Raw genomic sequence first — 21602 nt, 5'->3', positions numbered from 1 at the left:
TCTTCCTATAGGTCCTCTATGTCTCTAGTGGTGCATCCCTGTAGACCCTGTGTTCTTTGTTTCTCTCCCCATATGCCCTGTAATGCTCTAGTATGGCTCTCTGCAGCCGCTTTGTTATCTTTGTTGTGTAGGCCTGTAATTCTCTAGATGTTTCTCTGTAGGCCCTGTATTATCCATGTTGTGCAGCCCTGTAATGCTCTGGGTGTGTTCTCCTGTAGGCCCTGAGTTATCGAGTTCTGTCTCCTCATAGGCTGTGTATTGTTCTATTTGTGTCTCTCTGTAGGCCCTGTAATGCTCTGGTTGTGTTCTCCTGCAGGCCCTGAGTTATTGTGTTGTGTATTGTTCTAATTGTGTCTCCTCGTAGGCTGTATATTGTTCTAGCTGTGTCTCCCCATAGGCTGTGCATTGTTCTAGTTGTGTCTCCCCATAGGCCCTGTAATGCTCTGGTTGTGTTCTCCTGCAGGCCCTGAGTTATTGTGTTGTGTAGGCCTGTAATGCTCTGATTGTGTCTCTTGTCGGCCCTGTGTTATCTTTGTTGTGGCTTCCTATAGGTCCTCTATGGCTCTAGTGGTGTCTCCCTGTAGACCCTGTGTTATCTTTGTTTCTCTCCCCATATGCCCTGTAATTCTCTAGATGTTTCCCTGTGTAGATCCGGCGTTACCCTTGTAGTGTAGCTCAGTAAATGCTCTTGTCCTTTCTCCCTGTAGGCCTTGTGTTATCCTTGTTGTGTCTCCCCGTAGATCCTGTAATCAGGGCTTTAAGTGGGGGGGGGGGTCTGTGGGGGGCTGAGCCCCCCCAGTTTTTTTTGGAGTGCCTCGAAAGGGGGCTCTAGGGGGCTCTATTTTCGGGCCTCAAAGGTCAAAGGTAGAGTGGCAGACGTGGTTTTTGTTTGGTGTTACTAGTGTCGGTAACATGTCTTGATAGTGAAATACTGCCAATTTCGTTTTTCACTATTAAAAGGCTATCTTGCCCATAGGATAACATGGGGAATGCTGTGTAACATGTTTACTTGCATATCTTCCCATAACAGCAAGATAGACATATGGAATCTGGTACCCCTGAACTCAGGTGCGCAACACCCATTGGACTCAAAGGGCTTCAGCCCCCCCATTGCCATCATGTGTGGCAGCCCGGGATGAGACGCTTCCCAGGCACACACACAGCCGCACCCGAGCACTTCACAGGTCTTTAAAAGACCATTTGCATATTAATGAAGAATTGTTGTTGTCTCACCCCTTCTAAGAGCCCCTGCAGCTCCACTCTGACTATTGCTTAAAGATGCAGCCCCCTCCCCACCGGAATTTTTTCTTAGCCCCCCCATGAAATTTGGCTCTAGTTGCGCCTCTGCCTGAACTCAGAATTTAATAACACATCCTTTAGTGAAGATGGTTTTTAAATTCTAAGTTTGGAAATAGCAAATGTTTTATTTTAAGTGTTTGGTATTTTATGGCTTATACTTAATAAATATACTTTTTTGCCTATTTTATTATCCTCTGCTGGATGCGACTTCATGATTTTCTTAAGCACACAATGCTAGTTATCTTGATTTAGACCACGCCCCTACTTGGATAGGCCACACCCCTTTAAGAAATGTGTCACGCCCCTTTTAGAGCACCCCCAGTTTTTTTCCCACTTAAAGCCCTGCCTGTAATTGTTCTAGTTGTGTCTCCTGTAGGTCCTTTGTCATCCTTGTTGTGCAGCCTTGTAATGCTCTGGTTGTGTCTCCTGCAGGCCCAGTGTTATCCTTTATGTGTCTCCCTGTAGGCCCTTTATTGCTCTAGTTGTTTCTCTCTGTTGCCCGGTGTTATCCGTGTTGTGTCTCTTCGGACGCTCTGTAATGCTCTGGTTGTGTCCCCCCCATAGGTCATGCATTGCTCTAGTTGTGTCTCCTGTAGGCCCTGTATTGCTCTAGTTGTGTCTACCTGCACTGTCTACTACAGCACTTCACTACACACCACATCACAGCACTGTTATCCAGGACCTCTGGGATTTGAGAACTCCAATGGAAGCAAAACTACAGTAAAGCACGCAGAATGAGGTGTGCTCTGTTTATTTTATTTACTGAATGGTAAATGTAAAAAACTATATTTTTGCACTACTTTTTTTTTAAAAAGTGCCCGCGTCCTTTTGTAGGAGCACGTGTCTACACAATGACCTGGCCACTCATCTCATAGAGGGTTTGTTATTTGTTTTCCCTGACCCGGCTGTACAGCATAGCTAAACTAGTGGTAAAGCCAATAGGTCCCAAAAGCGATAACTACCGGCTTTGCCAATGAAATGTCTACTATCTGCTCTGGTGGCTGGAGTGTGGGATGCAATGTTGGTGCTGGGTGGTGCTGGTATGCGGATGGTGCCAGTAAGGAGTGTGTTATGTGTGAATGCCTCTCTGACGTCAGCAGGGGGCTCGGTGACTCAGTGAGTGAGGCTCGTGCAGTCACAGCGTGTCCTGTATCCGGGCTTCCCAGCACATGGGTGTCCGGTCAGATATAGCACATTACAGCCCCGGGCCTGGAATAGCAGCGCGGCCTGTATAAGAGACCGCAGGGAGGGCAGAGCAGAGACAGAGAGGGCGGGTCACAGCTGAGAAGTGTTCCAAGCAGCGAGACAGAAAGAGACAGAGAAACCGTCAGACTGACTGCAGAGACACACAGGCAAGCGGCGAAACAGAAATACAAAGAGAGATACAGCCCAGACTCACAGACGGACGCCGCAGAGATGTCGGGGCGCACTGTGGTCCTGCGGGGTGCAGGGATGCTGAGTGCAGCCGAGCTGAGCTGCCAGGTGCAGGAAGAGAACAAGGCCCGGAGGGAGCTCTACACGGCGGAGTGGAGGGACCTCAGTCTGTCCAGCAGAGCTGAGAAGGGGTGAGTGTCAGTGAGTGAGGGTATGGGAGTGGAAGGGGTAACGAGAGGCGGTGGAGCCTGGGAATGCTCAAGGGGGCGTGGGAGTGTACGTCCGGAGAGTTGGTAGGGTCGGTGAGTGAGGCTCTGAGTGAATGGCAGGGGCGAGTAAGGACGGCCCCATGTGGAGTGAATACATGTTGTCCTTAATATATATCATATTGCACGCTCTAAAAAAATACAACTTTACCAAATGCTAAATGATTCCGACTGATAGGACTATAGGACCAGGCATGTGGACATGTTTTAAAACATTTTTAGGTTTCGTAACCTGGCGAGGGGCGAAGCCACTCCCAGATCGAAATCTGTTGTTTCTAATAGTGAGGTTAGGACAGCCTCTGTTTCCAATTGGCTAGCTCCATAAATGGAGGCTAGCCATTGGGAGGCAGAGGCTGTCAATCGCGTTTTCTCTCGAAAACGCGATTCGGGGGCGTTTCTGGTGCTTTTTTTAAGCCCCGCCCCTTTGTCCCGGGCCGCGCTGCGATTGGCTGCCGGCCCGGGACACCCCCGTGACGTCATTCCCGGGCCGCGCTGTGATTGGCTGCCGGCCGGGAAACCCCCGTGACGTCAGCCAATCACAGCGCGGCCCGGGACCTGACTTGTTTTTCAGTGTCTTTTACTTTCTTAGGCACCAATATTAGTAGTCATGCCGATAAAATATTAGTCAGGTAGGTGTCTACATTAGCTGCATCTCACTTTAACAATGTGTTTATTCTCGTCTTCGTATAAGTATATAAATTGCGGAGTTTTAGTGAACAATTCATGTTAAACTTTCGAACTAAAGGGCGCTATAAATTTACCAAATAAAAACAGGGAACTGATAATTTCCCTACGTATGAAATGGACTGGCCTGTTAAAACCGCTGTACTCGCAGGGGCAGCCCCTTCCACCTATATTCCCTCCCCTTTCCGTTGCCCGCCATTTCACTACCGCCTCCTACTACCCGAGCTGCCTGCAATCTAAACAGAGAACAAGGAAAGAAAAGGACGAGGAAGGGTTCCAAACGGATAAGGTGCAGCGTCGACTTAACCTGTAAGTAGAATAATACCTCACCAGATGCTGTGCTCACAACAGTAGACCGCGTCCACTGGGGCAGATATAAATAACTTTGGTTCTTTACCAAAAACGAACAAATGCTCCCTGTGCTCTTCTTAAGAAACAAATACCGGGTTATGTGTTTAGCCAATGAATGACATGCTTGCTGCATTGAGTACGTCGTATTCCCCACAATAAGATGTGATTGCAAATGAGTGAAAATGCGTGTGCTTTAATAGTTTTGTCATGTCGTTTCAAGGCCGTGATATTTTACGCACACATTTGCAGTTTGTTGTGTTTGATGCAGAAGCGGGTTTTGTGAACTGTCCTCCCCAAAGGAGGTCCGAATGGAGGGCGCCATCTCCTCTGCTGCACACACGCTGCAATTCCCGCCTCTTAACGTAAAGGAAGGTACAGTCTGAGGCCCACTCTGCTTTAAGAACCGATTAAATACAGACGTCCCGACCCCCTCCCCTCTTGCGAGCGACACCTTTTATTCTTTTACAGTATACCCCTTTTAATAGTTTCAGTTCTTTTCTTCACCCCTTCCGCTTTTCAGCCCCGCCTCCTCCGTGGCCTAGCCGAACCTGCATTTATTTTCATGAAAAAAATGAAATGACGCGCCACGGGTGGGCTTGACGTATTAATTATGCTGGCAAAATATTTTGCATCGCGTTTCAAGCAACCCCCTACGGTAATCTGAGTTTATTTTTCGTTGTGACCTCAAACAATAAACACGCCCTGCGTCCGCGCTGTAAAAAAAAAAAACGCGCCGTTCTTTCAATTGGTCTGGTTTTGTTTTCTTTCTCAAGATTGTTTGAATTAAACAAAAAAATCAGTTTCATGGTTACCCTAAATCTGATTCGACCTCTTTTCTCCCCCCTCCCTTTCCAACAGACTCCATTTTCGAGGTTATAGGCGGCGTCGAGGGGGGAGGGGCACATTGGACGGACCCATGTTACCTCTATACAAACCAGAATTTAAAGTAAAACTACAACATTTTGCAAAGAACAAGATGCTGTGCGTTCCACGCGTACTGCGGGTATATAATACTTTGCCTAGATCAATTTTCTAGTCCTCTCGTTTAGCTAGAAGCAGTATTTGTCAAATCAAGTATGTATTTTCATCGTACTGTGATAGTTCAAGCCAGCTCAGCTGAACACTTAAGGCCCTCATCTCGGCCTCAGGGGTCATTGCAGTAGCTGTCGTTCACCCATTGTGTCATGGCGGACTTCTTCCGGATTGCAGCGAGACTGGTGGTGTGATTGTGCGCCAGAGTTACACTTCCCGTTTCAGCTGATTGTATTATTAAATGCTAGATTGTGTCTCGCCTGGTTGTGCGTTTTAACCGCGTCATTGTCTCCGAGTTAAAATGCCCATGTAGTCACGTTTAAAACGGTGCTTTTCAAACCACCTTAACAACTATGGTAATTATTTTAAACAAGGCTATTTTGGGGAGTAAATAACTCAAAATGATTTACCGTGTTATAAGATTCTTTTTTTCTAACATGATGCCTCACTTTAAGAGCATAATTTCGCCAAATCGGACAACTGTCTCTGCCAGTCGCAAATTAGCACTTTTAGCAATTAACGGCGATTTATTTATTATGTTATTTGCTAGTAGTGCTCTAGCACCCCGGACTTGAATACTGTGATAATGTAGAAAGCGAAACTGCAACCAACGGCAGGCACTTAAAGGGCGACTAGATTTTTTTTAAACCATAACAGAGGACTTCTCACAAACATAGAAATAGGACTACTATTTGCATCCATGGGGCGACATGGAAATGCTTAATTAACAGTGCAATCAACATTGAATATACAAGCAACGAGGCACTAAGGGGCCATTATATGCTCACAGTATCTTCTTTGCTAATTAAATAGTTTTCGGTTGAGGGCAGCTAACCAATTAAGTAAGTATCGAAACACATGTAAACTTGCTTCCTGTGTTCAGTCGTCTGAAAACCGGACGTGTTAAATACTCTGAAATCTTCTATGACAGATGGTAAACAATAGAGGCATGGCCAGAAAATCAGGGTCGCCTGGTCACCTATACACTTTGGTATGCTGAGCATTTGATATGCTGAGCATTTGAAAAACATAAATGGTTGTGAAAGTAAGTGGCAAGAAAAATAACGTGGGCTAAAAGCTGGCATTCGTAACCCGTCCAGAAAAGCCTTTGTCCTTTAGTTATACCTAGGGCCATTTTCTGAAATAATACCAAAATGTACCTAGAAAAAATAGTCTGTCGTTATTTCCTGAATCATTAAATTTTTAGGATAACATTTGTTATATTATTGATGTAGCTGTGGTGTATTTTATGGAATAGCTGTTTCTTCATTAAAGGTCCTCATGAAGGAATAGTTCTCTGATTTCTCTACTCTTTCCTTTTAGCTCTACCAAAGATCCATTGGAGGACCTTTGATATTGCTATTGCTAACAGAAAGGCTAATGACCTATGGGCCCCTCATTATAGTATTTACGTTTCCTATGGAAATGTAAAGGTTAGTGTGGGATCAGCGCCGGATTTAGACTTAATAAGGCCCTAAGCTATTTGAAATATGGGGCCCTTTATAAGTCCAGATATTCTATGTGACTATGTCAGTGACAAATATTATTTTCAGATACCTAGAGGGTTAAACTGAAATACAATTAAGAAGTATATTGATAGTGAAATAATACATCTTTAACTTAAAACCATTTTTATACATAACAAACTTAAAAATGCAAACTCTGGTAAAAAGAAACAAAAGTTGTTTTAAAAGGCACAATTTACAAAGGCTTATTATCTAATCTCTTGAAACATGTTATAAGGATTAAGGAATTATATTAAAGTAAAATATTTTCTTTCTTGCCTTTGCCAGAGCAAAGTCACTGATGACATCATCAAATGATAAACTGCGTAGTTTGTCGCTGTCTATGCACATGAGACTGAGGGAACATAATTTATCTTGAGTCATAATTTAATACAATCAAAACAAAATAATATGTATTTTTTAATGTCCAGTTCTTTCAAATATATATGTAATAACAACAAATTATAAGAGCAGGCAAGCACTTTGGATATAACATTGGCGGCCAGCGTGTTAACTAATTAACTGGAATTATGTGACAGGGAAGGACCACAGTGTGTGGCATTGGTTTACTAATTGTGCTGCAATTAAAAAACAAGCATTTACAATGCAACGGTTTCGCCTTTGGAAATGTTAAAGCTATTTGCAATGTAAATGACAATGGCAATTATTTATCTGTTTTCAAAACCAACACATAAATACAAATGTTGTCATTTACAATGCCAATAACTCAAACTTTTCCAAAGGCGAAACCGTTGCATTGTAAATGCTTGTTTTTTATTGATGTTGAAGTTTCCAAATGAAGACATCGTTTCATTTCCTTTCAGAAATAGAGAGTTATTCCATATTTTACATACTATTCTATTGACCCTAATAAATTCCATGTCACGTTTCCTAATAAGAAAATTTCAATCTCAAATAAATACTGAGCCACGGTTAAGTATAAAGTGCATCAAACAGTGATACTTAAAGTAAATTCCACACGGCATAGTAAATGATTAGAGTCAGAAAAAAACATTCCTTGTCCGAGGTCTTAGATAAACACCTAATTAGTTTCAAAACTAAAGTCCGACAGAGAGTATTTTATAAAGTTAAACAGATCTACTGTTTATTCTCATTAATGTGCTTTCCATATAATATTTAAAACATTTCCACACTTTTAAAACCCTCTTGCCCCTCGCCACCCTCTTTACATATTAATATTCTTTATTATAGACAGAATGCAACTAGTTCGGTGGTGAACCCTTGATTTCCAGCAGCCAGTTATCACTGAGCGGCTGGAAGAATTGCTGCATGCCACCAGCCCCGCAGATTTCTAGTCTTTATACCCGAATGTCTCTAGAATTTCCTAAAAGTATCGACTTAGCATCAGGGACAACCGGACACCCACAACCTCCCAGGCACGTGCTGCAACCTTGTCCCAGAATCCCCTTGGCTTCCGGCAGCTCCAGATCTTGTGTTCCAAGGTACCTGATTGCATCTGGGACAGCTGTCTGGAATGTCTGCATTCCAGTCATGCAACTGCTTAGGGGTGTAATAAACTAGCCACAATCAATGCACCTGCACTCCTTTTAAATCTGCCCCCTCAAAAGCTGGGAGTAAAACCAGCTATTTCTGACTAGTCTCCCTCGGCCACATTCTAACCAACCTCCTTCATCCATTGATTTTGGGAGTTGTGAATCATTCTATCAGCATTGTGGTGACTACTTCGGACCATCTTACCCACTGCCCAACCTTCTTTGTTACCCATTGCCCAACCTTCTTTGTTACCCGTTGCCCAACCTTCTTTGTTACCCATTGCCCAACCTTCTTTGTTACCCGTTTCCCAACCTTCTTTGTTACCCATTGCCCACCCTTCTTTGTTACCCGTTGCCCAACCTTCTTTGTTACCCGTTGCCCAACCTTCTTTGTTACCCATTGCCCAACCTTCTTTGTTACCCGTTGCCCAACCTTCTTTGTTACCCATTGCCCAACCTTCTTTGTTACCCATTGCTCTCGCAGAAGGCCATTGCATTTGTTCAAGCATATTGTCCTTTCTGAGTGTTGTGGTAGAGCACAGTGAGGAGATTGAGGGGGGGGGGGAGGTTCTTCACAAACCATAGATTAATGTGATAAGTATTTCTTAATCAAATGCCAATAAAAATGTATACTCCCCCCAAAATATATATATTTGTATGTATGTATATATTTCCATTACCTTTTCCCTTTATTCCACTATCTAAATTGGAAGGAATTTCTCAAAAAGGCTATGGATTGGTAGATATTCCAGGACCTTCCCGCCCTGGGCTGAGAATGATCCTATCTGACTCCCTTCCCTGGATATTAGTTCATTATTGCGTATCCAACTTGCTACACTTTCTAGCTCATCTCTCTCCCATCGTCCGCTGTTTGTTGCAGGTCTGGGGGTCTTAGGATTTTAAGAGGGGTACCAGCATGTAGATATGTGAGTGCCTGTTCTTGGAATGGGCAGGGGTAGGCGCAGGCCCTTGATGGGCAGTATGAGTTAGAAGGAGTGAGTGTAATGTTATTGATCGCAAAGTGAGTGAGTTGATCTCCGTGGTCAGCAGGGTTAGTAGCTGGTGCTGGAGGATGGGGCTAGTGAAGTGAGTGCGGCTCTGACTTCTGGCAGGAGTGTAAATGTGAGTGGCCCTGTGGGTGAGCTAGGGTGATAGTGAGTGCACTCTGGGACTGGTCAGTGTGAGAGTGCAGCGCCATGGTTCGGCTGCTTGAGTCAGAGTGGTACTGCATGAGGGTTGCATGACAGAGGCACACATGGCTAAACCACGCATGCCTCTACTACGCTGCCTAAACCACGAATATGCCTGAACAACGCATGCTTTTACTACGTATGCCTTTACCACGCATTCATTTACCATGCTATTTCGTGGTAAAGGCATGACTGGTATTGGGATGTGTGGTAAAGATCACATACTATGCTACCTGCCCTTAGCCTTAACAGCTACCATGACCCCCCTGAGCCCTAAAAAGTACCCCGGCCACACCCTGAGCCCTAACAACTACCCTGGCCCCCCAAGCCCTAAAAACTACCTGACCTCCCCATGAACTCTAAAAGCAACATAAGCCCCCAGCCCTAAAAACAACCCCACTCCCAGTCCTAACCAGGGGCCCTAAAAACTACCCCAACCCTTAAAAACGACCCCACCGCCCCAAAACCCAGCCCCACTTACCTCACCGCGTCCTCTCCCAATCCTTCCTGGTCCCGCCCATCGCAGCATCTAGAGCGGGCTTTGCTTTAACCATGCATATGCACGGTTAAAGCATATGCGTGGTAAAGTCAAGCATCGTTGCACTTGCGTTGCAACGGCACACGTGGCACTTCCCGCGCTGTTCAGGCCATTTCCCCTGCATGAGTGGCACTGCGTGAATGAATGTGGCTTCAGAGGACTAAAATTAAATGTTAGAGTGAGTATGACTGAAGAAAAGAGTGAGGATGTACTCCATTCCTCTGTCCCTATCCACCTGAATAGTGCTCTTGGATGTAGAGAAAGTCAGTTAATTTCCACTTGCATCTCTATTGGGGGCACGGGAGATGCAAGGGGACCCATGTCCCACCTTCATTCACCCTGGGCTCCCCTTGGGCTTGACCACAACGGCTGTTGATGCCGATCGATGCCAGATGGCAACGCAAAGTAAAAAACAGACATCACAACTTGCTGCACAAGTTAATATGACCAAGAGCCTTAAACTTTAGATCATCGATTGTATGAAAGCACCAGCCTACATGTTTGCTTAAAATGCTTCTATATGAATTTTAAGTGTGTGTGTGTGTTTATATTTATGCCCACATACAAATTGCCTTCAGCTCATTAAAAAGATCATACTCTCTACTTTGAAAATCATACTCCTGCAACCTAACAACACCTAATCTCATCTGTCATCTATTAACTCCACCAACAACCTGCATGAACTCACATACATCTCCATCCACTAATGATCACACCTAACTCCTATTAATGTAATCTATCACAAATTAACTGGTGTACATTCTTGCAGTGGTCTGCTAGAACACATAAGTCATACCAATAACTAACAATAACCAATACGACTGGACCAACCACTAACCTTTGGTTCTGGAGCAGCGTGCTGCTCGGCATAAAGCGCTTCAACACCTTTTCAAGGGTAGTAAGCAATAAAATACAATATAGTACACACTTTTCATTTGAGCATATGTGGGTAGCCCCAGCAGTTTTATCTGTGACCCACTTTAGGCCCTGCCTATAATTCACTTTTGGAGGCAGCACTGTCCATTTCTGTCTATGGACCTGCCCAGAATTACTCACCTACTTACATCAGTCCAAGCTGCTGCTGATGCATCACAATTGATGTCCATCAGTGACAAGTGGAAGTTGCAGTCATCAGAAGACCCTCCTGAAGACACTGTTCCCTTTTTAAACTTAGGGGAGCTCCTAAGAAGCACTTAGCAACAGTTCCCCCACTAGGAGTCGCTGTACCAAGAATTTCTTAAACTGGTTTGTCCATGGTCTATAACACATGTAACTTCCTGTGGTGCACTTCGGCCTCAGTTTTCTAGCAGGAAGTCCTCGATTGTTGGTTTTAACTTTGGGTTATTCTTGGTCTGTGACATGTGCCCTGTTCTTTGGCCCATATCGAGACTCAGTTTTTAAGGGTCTCTGACACTTTCACTCTCTTCCTACAGCTGTTGTATGAGAGAAGCAGACGACCATCGGAAGGAGACCTACACCAAGTGTCACGAGGTCCGATTCCTGGTGCAGAGGTCTCCGTGGAACGTCATGAAGCTTGGTCGTCTCGGTGAGTTGCAGACGGAGTACCACCTACCCTACCAGCGGGCCCTACCCCTGCCTATCTTCAAGCCTGTGGACCTGAGTGGCAAGACAGAGAGGGTGCCCACCCCTCAGGAGCTGAGCAGAATGATGGCGTTTGAGAGGGCCTTGAGCCACCCGGGCGATGGTCTGTGCCGGGACAAGAAGATGATCTCTGAAATCACCAAGGATCTTCCCCAGGTCATGCAGATGCCACACATGGAGTTTGGAAAGGTGCCCTTGCCACGGTCCCTGTCCAGAACCTTATCCCAGGAGGCCAGACGAGGATGAGGGACAGATCGGCCAGTAAGCTGGTACACATGGACATTAGGAAGGTGCCCCTGCCACGGTCCCTGTCTAGAACCTTCTCCAGTAGGCTATACAGAGTGAAAACATCTAAAGGATCCTGTGCAGATGGCCTTCATCCACCCTACTCTTCTTTCAGGTGGTTTTCTTCCTGTACCTTCCACAGCTACTCTTCTGGCTCATCCTGGAGATAATGTCACCTACACCGCCTTTCTGTTCTGTGGCATCTCAAACTGCTTGGATTGGGAAACTGTGGGGTTCAGAAATCTCAACTCAAGCCAGGAAGGTTTACTATGACTTGTGGGTTTGTCTGGGAGTACTAAATATATTACCGAGCTTTAGACAGGCTCCATTCCCTCCTCGTCATATTTGTATTTTTTTCACTACTGTATTTTATTTAAAATGTTTTGTCCATAGAGCTTTACATTGTGAAAAATCAGGCAATCAACCAATGCATAGAGTAAGTTGATAAAGTATGAGACAAGGTGAAATTCCATGGTCAGAATAAATGAAAGTGACTGAAGGAATGCCCGTAAAGGAAATGAGAGAGAAGTACATAAGTGAGTGAAAGAGGGTGGAGACTATGAAAGAGGGAAACAATTAGAATAATAAGGAGCACTAAGTGAAATGAGCAAAGATGAAAGAAAGAAACAGAGAAGAGGAAAGTCCAAGATTGAGATGTAGAGCAGATAGGAACTTAGCGCAGCGGCAAAAGGTAGGCGGAGCCAGGCACCAGAAGCTGAAGATGGAGCAAGAAAGTGATGCCTGAGATATTTTGGGCAGGAAGCTGTGGGAAGACTACAAGATGGGAGAGAAACATGAGAAAAACAGGGAAAATTAAAGGGAGAGAAGTAAAAATAAATATAAGAATTGCATTACATAGGAGAGTAGACCAATTTAAAGAGGAAAACAGTGCCACCTGGGGGTAGGTGAAAGCATTACAGCTCATCACAAAATGGGTCATAGTTAAGGAGGGCAGATCAATCAGAAGAGGGGAAAGCAGTGATAACTGGGGATGTGTGGAAGCACTAGACATGATTAAGCCCGGTGGTATAGCGGAGGAGGGCGGATTAGTCTCAAAAGGGAAGAGAAGTGACACCTGGAGTAAAGGGGAGAGATGAGAAAAGTCTGCAGCTTTGACAAAAATGAGGCGACAGGTTTATGGACCTTTGTAGAGATGAATTGGTCATGTTCACAGAATAATCATAAAATAGAAGAAATGTGAAATAAAAAGACAAGGTGGACGATGAGTCTTCAGTGAGGTCAGGAAGGTGGGTGGGATAAAAGGAATTATGGGGAGGTGGGAAATGCCGAATGAAAGACAACTATTCGAGGACATAGGATGGTGGATTCTGTACACTACTCAAAGGCACTGGCTGAAGGGAGGGGGCAGTACTGCAAGAAATGTATAACACAATGTTGACCAGGTGTGTTAGTAAACACACAAGTTATATTTGGATTGGGGGGCGCTAAGTGTTATTGTTTCTCAACTCAGTGGTACCTGTTTTATTGAGCGTATCTTGCAGCACCTAAACTTCTTATCACTGTGCATTGGTTACCCCCAGAGTCTTAAATGTGTACAGTCTATAAAGTGGTACTTCACCATCCTCCAACCAGTCTGATGGCAGCATTGTTCATTCTGGACACCTAGTAGAGCCACTGACCCCTACCTTCCTTAGCAATCCATCCTACCCTCCTGAAAAGCGTGTTTTCAAACCCAAAAAATAGGTCTAGTAAACACAACAATGGAACACTCTTATGAATTGTTGTCCCATGATTGTGATATTTCTCACATTTTGATAACAATCAATTGTGTGCCGAATGACAAAAAGTCGAATATTTCATATTATGTGCTGTGTCTTTGGAAACATGCTTTAATAGATCAGGCCATGATTCCTTAACCAAAATCAATGTTTACCTGAATCCGCTTTCGATGTACTCCACCTTTAACACTGCTGAATGTTAGATTTTCGCCTATTAAGTGTTATACCACAACTATTGGTTATCAAGCTTTTGCCCAGGATGTGGTGTCTTACTAATATAGAATATAAGAAATGTGCCCAACAAGTTGTACCCCGCTAAAAACCTACATTTGCCCAAAGTGTGGCCAGTGCTATGTGCTAATTTTTCCTCTCAGGCTCATAACATTTTTTTATTAAAAAGATGCTTTTTTCAAATCTCTATATGTGATGGTCTGTATATACTTGTCATTGGTTTACACTGTACTGAGTTGGTATATTTTGGGTATGCTTTTACATCTCTACAGCCCTCTGCAGACAGGTTCGGGCTTAATGGATCTGTAAAGTCTCTGTTGTCTCAGCATCTGTAGTCTCAACAATTTGTCAAATTAAAAAATAAATAAACTCGATCTCTTTGTATCCAGAATCGGCTTTAGAGACAAGTTTGTAAAGATGAAGGCAGGGCAGAATGATAATTAAGGACTGGGGAAGTCGTTTTGGTGCTGGGGTAAAGGGAACGGACATGGGAGACAGAGGGAGATGGGAAATCTCCTCAGTCCAGAGAATTTAGGAGCAGAAGCCATAAAACAATGTAAATGTATGAGGGTCGAGGGAGGGAGTACTGTGGGCTAGAGAGAGAGTGACTACTTTGGGTCTGGAGTGAGTATGTATGTGTGTGTATGTGTGTATGTGGTATTTCTATAGAGTGGACCTAGCCAAACCCCAGCGGAGCGCTGTGTACATGGTCAAAACAAGCATAAAGTCAACAAGCAACAGGAGAGGTCGCTGGTGTCTGGGCTGTGAATGGATTGTGATGTTGTTTTCTTTCAAAGAGGTGAGTTTTCAACTCTTTCTCAATTGGAGCAGCGCTGGGGCAGTCCTCATGGATCCGGGGATGTTGTTCCGAACCCTGGGTGCATCGATGGAAAATACCTTTTTTACATTTCTTGATCTGCAGTTTCATGATGCGCTGGCTGCGGTTGTGCCAAGAGTCACCAAAGATGGTATAGGCTTATCTGCAGTATATAAACACTGGGTGCTGCTGGGATGGCTTTGTAAATAATGCAGCTGGGTCTGAAGATGGTGTGGGGAGACAGGGGCAGAACATGGAGCTGTGTCAGGATAGGGGAAGAGTGAGCTCTCAAAGCTGAAGAGAGTCAGTCCTAGGGGCTGGAGAGAGCCCTCTTGAGGTCAGAGAGTGAGTTTGTAAGTCTAGACAGTGAGCCCATGGGGGCGATGAGAGTGAGACCTTTGGGCTGGAGAGAGTAGGTCCTTTGGGTTGCAGAGAAGTTCAAGATGTTGAAGCGACTGATTCCTTGAGCCTGATGGGAGTGAATTTTTAGGGATGATGAGAGTGAGTCCTTGGGGCTATAGAGGCAGCCTGACATGCGTGTGAGACAGAATTCTTGAGGCTGAAAAGAGTGAGTCCTTGGATATAGCGAGAGTCAGTCATTGGGGCTGAAGAGAGTTAATCCCTGAGGCTAGAGAGAGTAAACCATTGGGGCTGGAGAGAGTGAGTCGTTTGGACTGATGAGAGTGAACTCTTGGGGGCTGATATAAGTGAGTCCTTTGGAGCTGAAGAGAGTACGTCCTTGGACCTGATGCGAGTGCTGCATGGGGATGGAGAGAGTGAGTCCTTGTGGCTGGATAGTGTCAGGAACTGACTTGCGCCTGCCGAACTACAACCCCCATGATGCTGTGGCAAAAAACTACAAGTCCCTTGATCCTTTGCGGCGCGGTGTTATAGCGCGGCCAGACCAGGGAACGGGCGTACTTGATTCTTCCTTGTTTGTTTCCCGCGGAAGCGCTGGCGGATTTAGTCCCTGTGACCTGTTCGGGTTCGAGGAAGAACTTAGATGCGGATTCCCGGTTGGATTCGGCGTTGGTGGTAAAGTACCGCGCTTTGTTTGGCAAGCGCTCCGGTGCCTTTGTTTGTGAGCTTGCTCTCAGCTCGTAGACTGGGTCAGCGGCATCGTGCGCCCTGGACATTGGGACTGGTGGGGATGTGGATGTTCTCGCTTACCTGATGGTTGGCTAACCAGGGTATTTGACTCGTCTAGTGGCGGAGTGTAGAGGGGGCGTTTCCTTCCCTTCACATTACCGTCACGAATTAAAGCTTTAGTATTGCACTGGTATTGTGTTTGGATTTCAAGTACCAAAGCGGAGGGCAGTAGTGCTGTTAACTACGCTCTGCCGTGTTTGAGGTGACAATTATCTTGTGTTTGGATTTCAAGTACCAAAGCGGAGGGCAGGTGTGCTGTTAACTACGCTCTGCCGTGTTTGGGGTGACAATTTTCTCGTGCTTGGATTACAAGTACCAAAGCGGAGGGCAGTAGTGCTGTTAACTACGCTCTGCCGTGTTTGGGGTATGCTTTGACTCTGCTAATTCTATTATGAATGTATCTGCATTAGTGGATGCAGGAATTCATTTTTGCTGCTCTATAAGTATCTAGGATTTGGATTACAGCGGGTGGTTATTTCCCCCGGGGTAGGTTTGTTTCCTTCACAGATGTATTCCCCTTAGTTCCATTGTGTGCACATATAATAATGCTGGTTTTCATGTTATTCAGGGGGAAGGAGTGAAGGAGGAACGCTTGTTGGATGGACGCTACCAAAAGGATAGCAAGAGGCAGGTGGTGTTTAGTTTGTTTTACAGTGAGAGATGAAAGAGAGTAGGGTTTTGAGCAATATATTAACTTGTGTGTCTTTCTTTTCACAGCTTCCTTTTCCCAGCTGCTCCCTCCCTTTCCTTCCCGGGTTTTTCCCCTTTTTTGGGGTTTTTCCCTCGCCGTATCACTTGAACACCCTGTGATCTTGTATTCAGGGTGTTTGGGAGGTCCGGAGGTGGAGCTTTATCACGCCGCATCGATCCTGCAGAGTGCAGCCCTTGACAGAATCAAGTACCCACGAATATCACTCTGCCCGGTTGGTGTGGTGTGATAAATGGCGTCCATGGAGGATGTGCTGCATGCGTTGGTTTTAGTGCAGCAGGAGTTGGCTTCTTCCAAAGCCGAAACTGCGGCACTGCGAGACAAGGTAGAACAGTTATCAAAGAACCCGTTTAATGCCTCTTCTGCTGCGTCTTCCATACAGGTAACAGTACCTCCGCCCATTCCTTTAGCCAATCCTGAAAGGTACTCGGGGGATCCAGGGAAAATACAAGTATTTTTGACCCAGGTGTTGATGCATTTTTCATGTAAGCCGGCTTCGTTCCCAACCAATCATTCCCGAGTGGCTTTCGCCATATCTTTGGTAGGGGATGCTGCTAACTGGGCGGTGCCTTTAGTAAAGAATAACGATGCCATCTTGTCTGACTGGTCGGCTTTTCGAACAGAGTTCGAGAAGGTGTTTGACCGCAGGGCCACTAATTTTAGCGCCGATAGGGAGTTATTGGAGTTGAGACAGGGAAGGGGCGAGTTGATTACCTATTTGACTAAGTTCAACAAGTTGGTAGCGGAGGCTGAGTGGCCCGAAGAAAAAAGAATGTCCCTTTTCTATCAGGGTTTGAAGGACGATCTGAAAGATGTCATAGCTCAGGTGGATCCCCAGCCTAGGACATGTGTAGACATGATCAATCTAGCCTTGAGATTGGACAGCAGACTGACTGAAAGAGGGGGTTCTAGGAGAAGATGGGAGAGAGGGTCAGTGTATGCGGATCGTTCCCCTCGTAAGGTGTCAGGGGGAGGGGAGAGTAGCCCAGAGCCGATGGAGATAGGAGCTCTCAGAGCTCCATTGTCAAAAGAAGAAAGGGAAGTCCGGAGAACCCAAGGGTTATGTATGTACTGTGGTAAAAAAGGACACTACGTCCGTGAATGCCCTTCTAAGCCTAAGACTACTGTTGGTAGTCGTTTCAAGAAAGTGGCGGTGTCTACCACAGGGGCTGACACCGAACAGGTCAAGGATAAAAGGCAGGTGGTGGACGAGGAGAAGGAGTGGAAACTCACCTCTCTCTCTACTATTGGTATAGGAGAGACGGAATCCCATCTGGTTATAGGCATGACCTTGGAATGTGAGCATCTGTTCCATCAGGTGTTGGTAATGTTGGATTCCGGAGCCACGGGTAACTTCATCGATGATGGCTTGGTGTCTAGGCTGGCCTTACCTCGTGTACCCAGAGACAATCCGGAGGAAGTACTGGCTGTGGATGGACAGCCGTTGAAATCCGGACAGATCACAGAAAAAACCTGTGAGGTAGGGCTGTCAATAAGACAAAATGGAATCGTACACTCCGAAACCTTATCGCTAAACATTATAGCTGCCCCCCAGTATGAGGTGATCCTTGGTATGCCCTGGTTGTGTCATCACAACCCGGCCGTGGACTGGAAGTCAAAAACGTTCCGGTTTTTGCCCGAGATCTGTGGAGCACATATGGTGCCCTACCCTTCCTCACACGTCGCAGTATTGTCTTCATCATATTCCGCTGCCACTGCGGTGGAGAAGAATGTGCAACTACCCAAAGAATACAGTCTCTATAGCGATGTGTTCAGCGAGAGCAAGGCGGAAACCCTGCCACCACATAGAGACTATGATTGTCGCATAGATTTGGTGGAGGGGGCTACGATACCCTCTTGTCGAGTTTACGCGCTGTCCGTACCGGAAACAGCTAATTTGAGGGAATACATAGACCACTATCTTCGGCTGGGGTTCATTAGACCATCCCGTTCACCTGCAGCCTCTCCTCTGTTCTTTATAGCGAAAGCTAATGGCGATCTCCGGGCTTGTGTGGATTATCGCGTCTTGAACAGGAACACCGTGCGGAATCGTTACCCTCTCCCTCTCATTCCTGTTTTGCTCGACCAGGTGAGAGAAGCCAAGGTGTACACCCGGTTGGACCTAAGGGGGGCTTATCACCTGGTCAGAGTCCGCGAGGGGGATGAGTGGAAAACCGCGTTCAAGACGCGATATGGGTTATATGAGTACCTGGTGATGCCTTTTGGTTTGTGTAACGCCCCTGCGGCATTTCAATTTTTTATTAATGATGTGCTAAAGGACTACGTGGACCGTTTTGTAGTAGTATACATAGACGATATACTGGTGTACTCTCAGAATGAGGAAACTCATACAGAACAAGTCAAAATGGTTCTGGATAAGTTGAGAGACAACCGGCTCTATGTCAAATTGAGTAAGTGTGAGTTTGGGGTCAGCGAGGTGGAGTTTCTGGGGGTTAACCTCAGTGCAAAGGGACTACAAATGTCCGACCGAAAAGTGCAGGCGGTGAGGGATTGGCCTGCCCCAGGGAACGTGCGTGAAGTACAGAGCTTCCTGGGGTTCGCCAATTACTATCGCCGATTTATAGTCCATTTCTCACAGATCGCCGTCCCCATTACCAGACTGCTGAGAAAAGGGGCTCCCTTTATGTGGACTGCAGAGGCGGAAGAGGCTTTCCAGACATTAAAGAAGGCTTTCACTTCAGCGCCGGTGTTGGCACACCCTGTGTTGGAACATCCGTTTGTGGTGGAGGCTGACGCTTCAGACGAAGCGATAGGAGCGGTCCTGTCTCAGCGAGATCCTCTTACTGGTCAACTCCATCCGGTTGCCTATCTCTCCAGAAAGTTGTCTTCCGCTGAATACAACTATACCATTGCAGAGAAGGAACTTCTAGCCATCAAGAGGGCATTTCAGGAATGGAGGCAGTACCTATGGGGGGCTTGTCACGCTGTGACCGTGTACACTGATCATAAAAATCTGCAATATATGACCTCCGCTAGGCACCTCACGCAAAGACAAATGCGATGGATGCTTTTCTTTGCGGAATACAATTTCGTGGTGACATTCAGACCAGGTACAGACAACAGAAAGGCTGACGCGCTGTCAAGACAACAAGTACCAAACGAACAGCAGACAGAAACCCAGCATGCTATCATCCCCTCTGCCAAGGTGTTGTGTGTGGTTCGGGCTGAGACCTTTCTGGAAGAAATCAGGAACTGCAGATCAACGGCAGCTTGGGGGCTTTGGACTGCTGCTGCCCCGGGAAGGGTGTTGAAACAAGGGCTCCCCCTGCAAGGGAAATGTTTGTTCCTGCCTAATAAGGTGCTACGGAGAAAGGCGTTTGAGTGGTGTCATGAGGCTCCCATGGCCGGGCACCCTGGTGTGACTAAAACAGTGAACCTCCTAAAAAGGCATTTTTGGTGGGAAACATTGGCCACAGATGTGGCCCAGTGGGTACAAAAGTGCGACACCTGTGCCAGAGCAAAAGGAGACAACAACAAACAAAAAGGTTTGTTGATGCCTATGCCATCGCCTGCTCGTCCGTGGCAGAACATAAGCCTGGATTTCACCACAGGCTTACCAATGGATCAGGGGTGTTCAGCAATCATGGTGGTGGTGGACAATCTGACCAAAATGGGACATTTTATCCCATGTAAAAATCTCCCTACTGCAGGACAAACTGCTCAGCTGTTGGCCTCACAGGTCTTACGGTTACACGGTCTTCCACGGGTGATAGTGTCTGATAGGGGTCCCCAGTTCGTGGCCCGTTTTTGGAAAATGTGGTGTAAAGCATTGGGCATTGAAGTGGCTCTTTCGACCAGCTTTCATCCACAAACGGATGGACAAACCGAAAGGTTGAATCAAACTTTGAAAAAATACTTAAGGTGTTATTCCAGGGAGGCGCACGAATCATGGGTGAATTTGTTGTGGATGGCGGAGTTGGCCTACAACAACGCCTGGCATAGCTCCACAGGGATGTCTCCGTTTAAGGCCAACTACGGTTATGATGCACACACTCTGCCAGTAGACGTTCCTGTAGAAGTGTCCAATCATCCCTCAGTCCTGGCACACGTTCGGGTGTTGAGAAAGGTGCACCAAGGCGTCCAAAAGCATTTGGCAAAGGCTAAGGAGGTGTACAAAAGGTGGGCGGATAAACACAGAAGGCCGGGTCCCTTATTTCAGGTGGGAGACAGAGTATGGCTCTCCACGAAGAACATCCGATTTAAGCTGAGGAGCGTGTTCCACCCCCGTTACATCGGTCCTTACCCGATTGTTCGGCAAGTGAATCCCGTGGCATATAGATTGCGGTTACCTGGCTCCTTACGAATCCACCCAGTGTTCCACGTGCACCTTTTGAAAAGAGCTCATTCGGCGCGCAGAGTAGCGCCGCCACCTGTGGATGGTGAAAATGGAGTGGAGTACGAGGTGCGTTCCATACGTGATTCCAAGTTGCGTCGTGGAGTGCTCTGGTATCTGGTCTCCTGGAAGGGGTATCCTGCCGAGAACGATTCTTGGGAACCATGGAACAACGTCCACGCGCCACGGGCTGTTCGTTCCTTCCACATGAGGTGTCCGTCCAAACCAGGCCCTAGGAGGCGCTTGGGAGGAGGGCGTACTGTCAGGAACTGACTTGCGCCTGCCGAACTACAACCCCCATGATGCTGTGGCAAAAAACTACAAGTCCCTTGATCCTTTGCGGCGCGGTGTTATAGCGCGGCCAGACCAGGGAACGGGCGTACTTGATTCTTCCTTGTTTGTTTCCCGCGGAAGCGCTGGCGGATTTAGTCCCTGTGACCTGTTCGGGTTCGAGGAAGAACTTAGATGCGGATTCCCGGTTGGATTCGGCGTTGGTGGTAAAGTACCGCGCTTTGTTTGGCAAGCGCTCCGGTGCCTTTGTTTGTGAGCTTGCTCTCAGCTCGTAGACTGGGTCAGCGGCATCGTGCGCCCTGGACATTAGGACTGGTGGGGATGTGGATGTTCTCGCTTACCTGATGGTTGGCTAACCAGGGTATTTGACTCGTCTAGTGGCGGAGTGTAGAGGGGGCGTTTCCTTCCCTTCACATTACCGTCACGAATTAAAGCTTTAGTATTGCACTGGTATTGTGTTTGGATTTCAAGTACCAAAGCGGAGGGCAGTAGTGCTGTTAACTACGCTCTGCCGTGTTTGAGGTGACAATTATCTTGTGTTTGGATTTCAAGTACCAAAGCGGAGGGCAGTAGTGCTGTTAACTACGCTCTGCCGTGTTTGGGGTGACAATTTTCTCGTGCTTGGATTACAAGTACCAAAGCGGAGGGCAGTAGTGCTGTTAACTACGCTCT

General features: G+C 46.4%; 1 protein-coding gene across 1 annotated transcript; it reads left to right on the top strand.

Moving 5' to 3' along the window:
- The first annotated feature begins 2608 nt into the window (after positions 1-2608).
- LOC144756114 (telethonin-like) lies at positions 2609-13797 on the top strand. The gene is made up of 2 exons (XM_078645658.1): positions 2609-2864; positions 11187-13797. The coding sequence occupies exons 1-2, from the start codon at positions 2716-2718 to the stop codon at positions 11599-11601; spliced, it is 564 nt and encodes a 187-aa protein (XP_078501784.1). The 5' UTR covers positions 2609-2715; the 3' UTR covers positions 11602-13797.
- Positions 13798-21602: the final 7805 nt, after the last annotated feature.

This window comes from Lissotriton helveticus, chromosome 5_1 (genome assembly GCF_964261635.1).
Source record: "Lissotriton helveticus chromosome 5_1, aLisHel1.1, whole genome shotgun sequence".
Lineage (NCBI taxonomy): Eukaryota > Metazoa > Chordata > Amphibia > Caudata > Salamandridae > Lissotriton > Lissotriton helveticus.
Note: the sequence above shows the minus strand (reverse complement) of the source record. Positions and strands in the feature narration are given on the sequence as shown.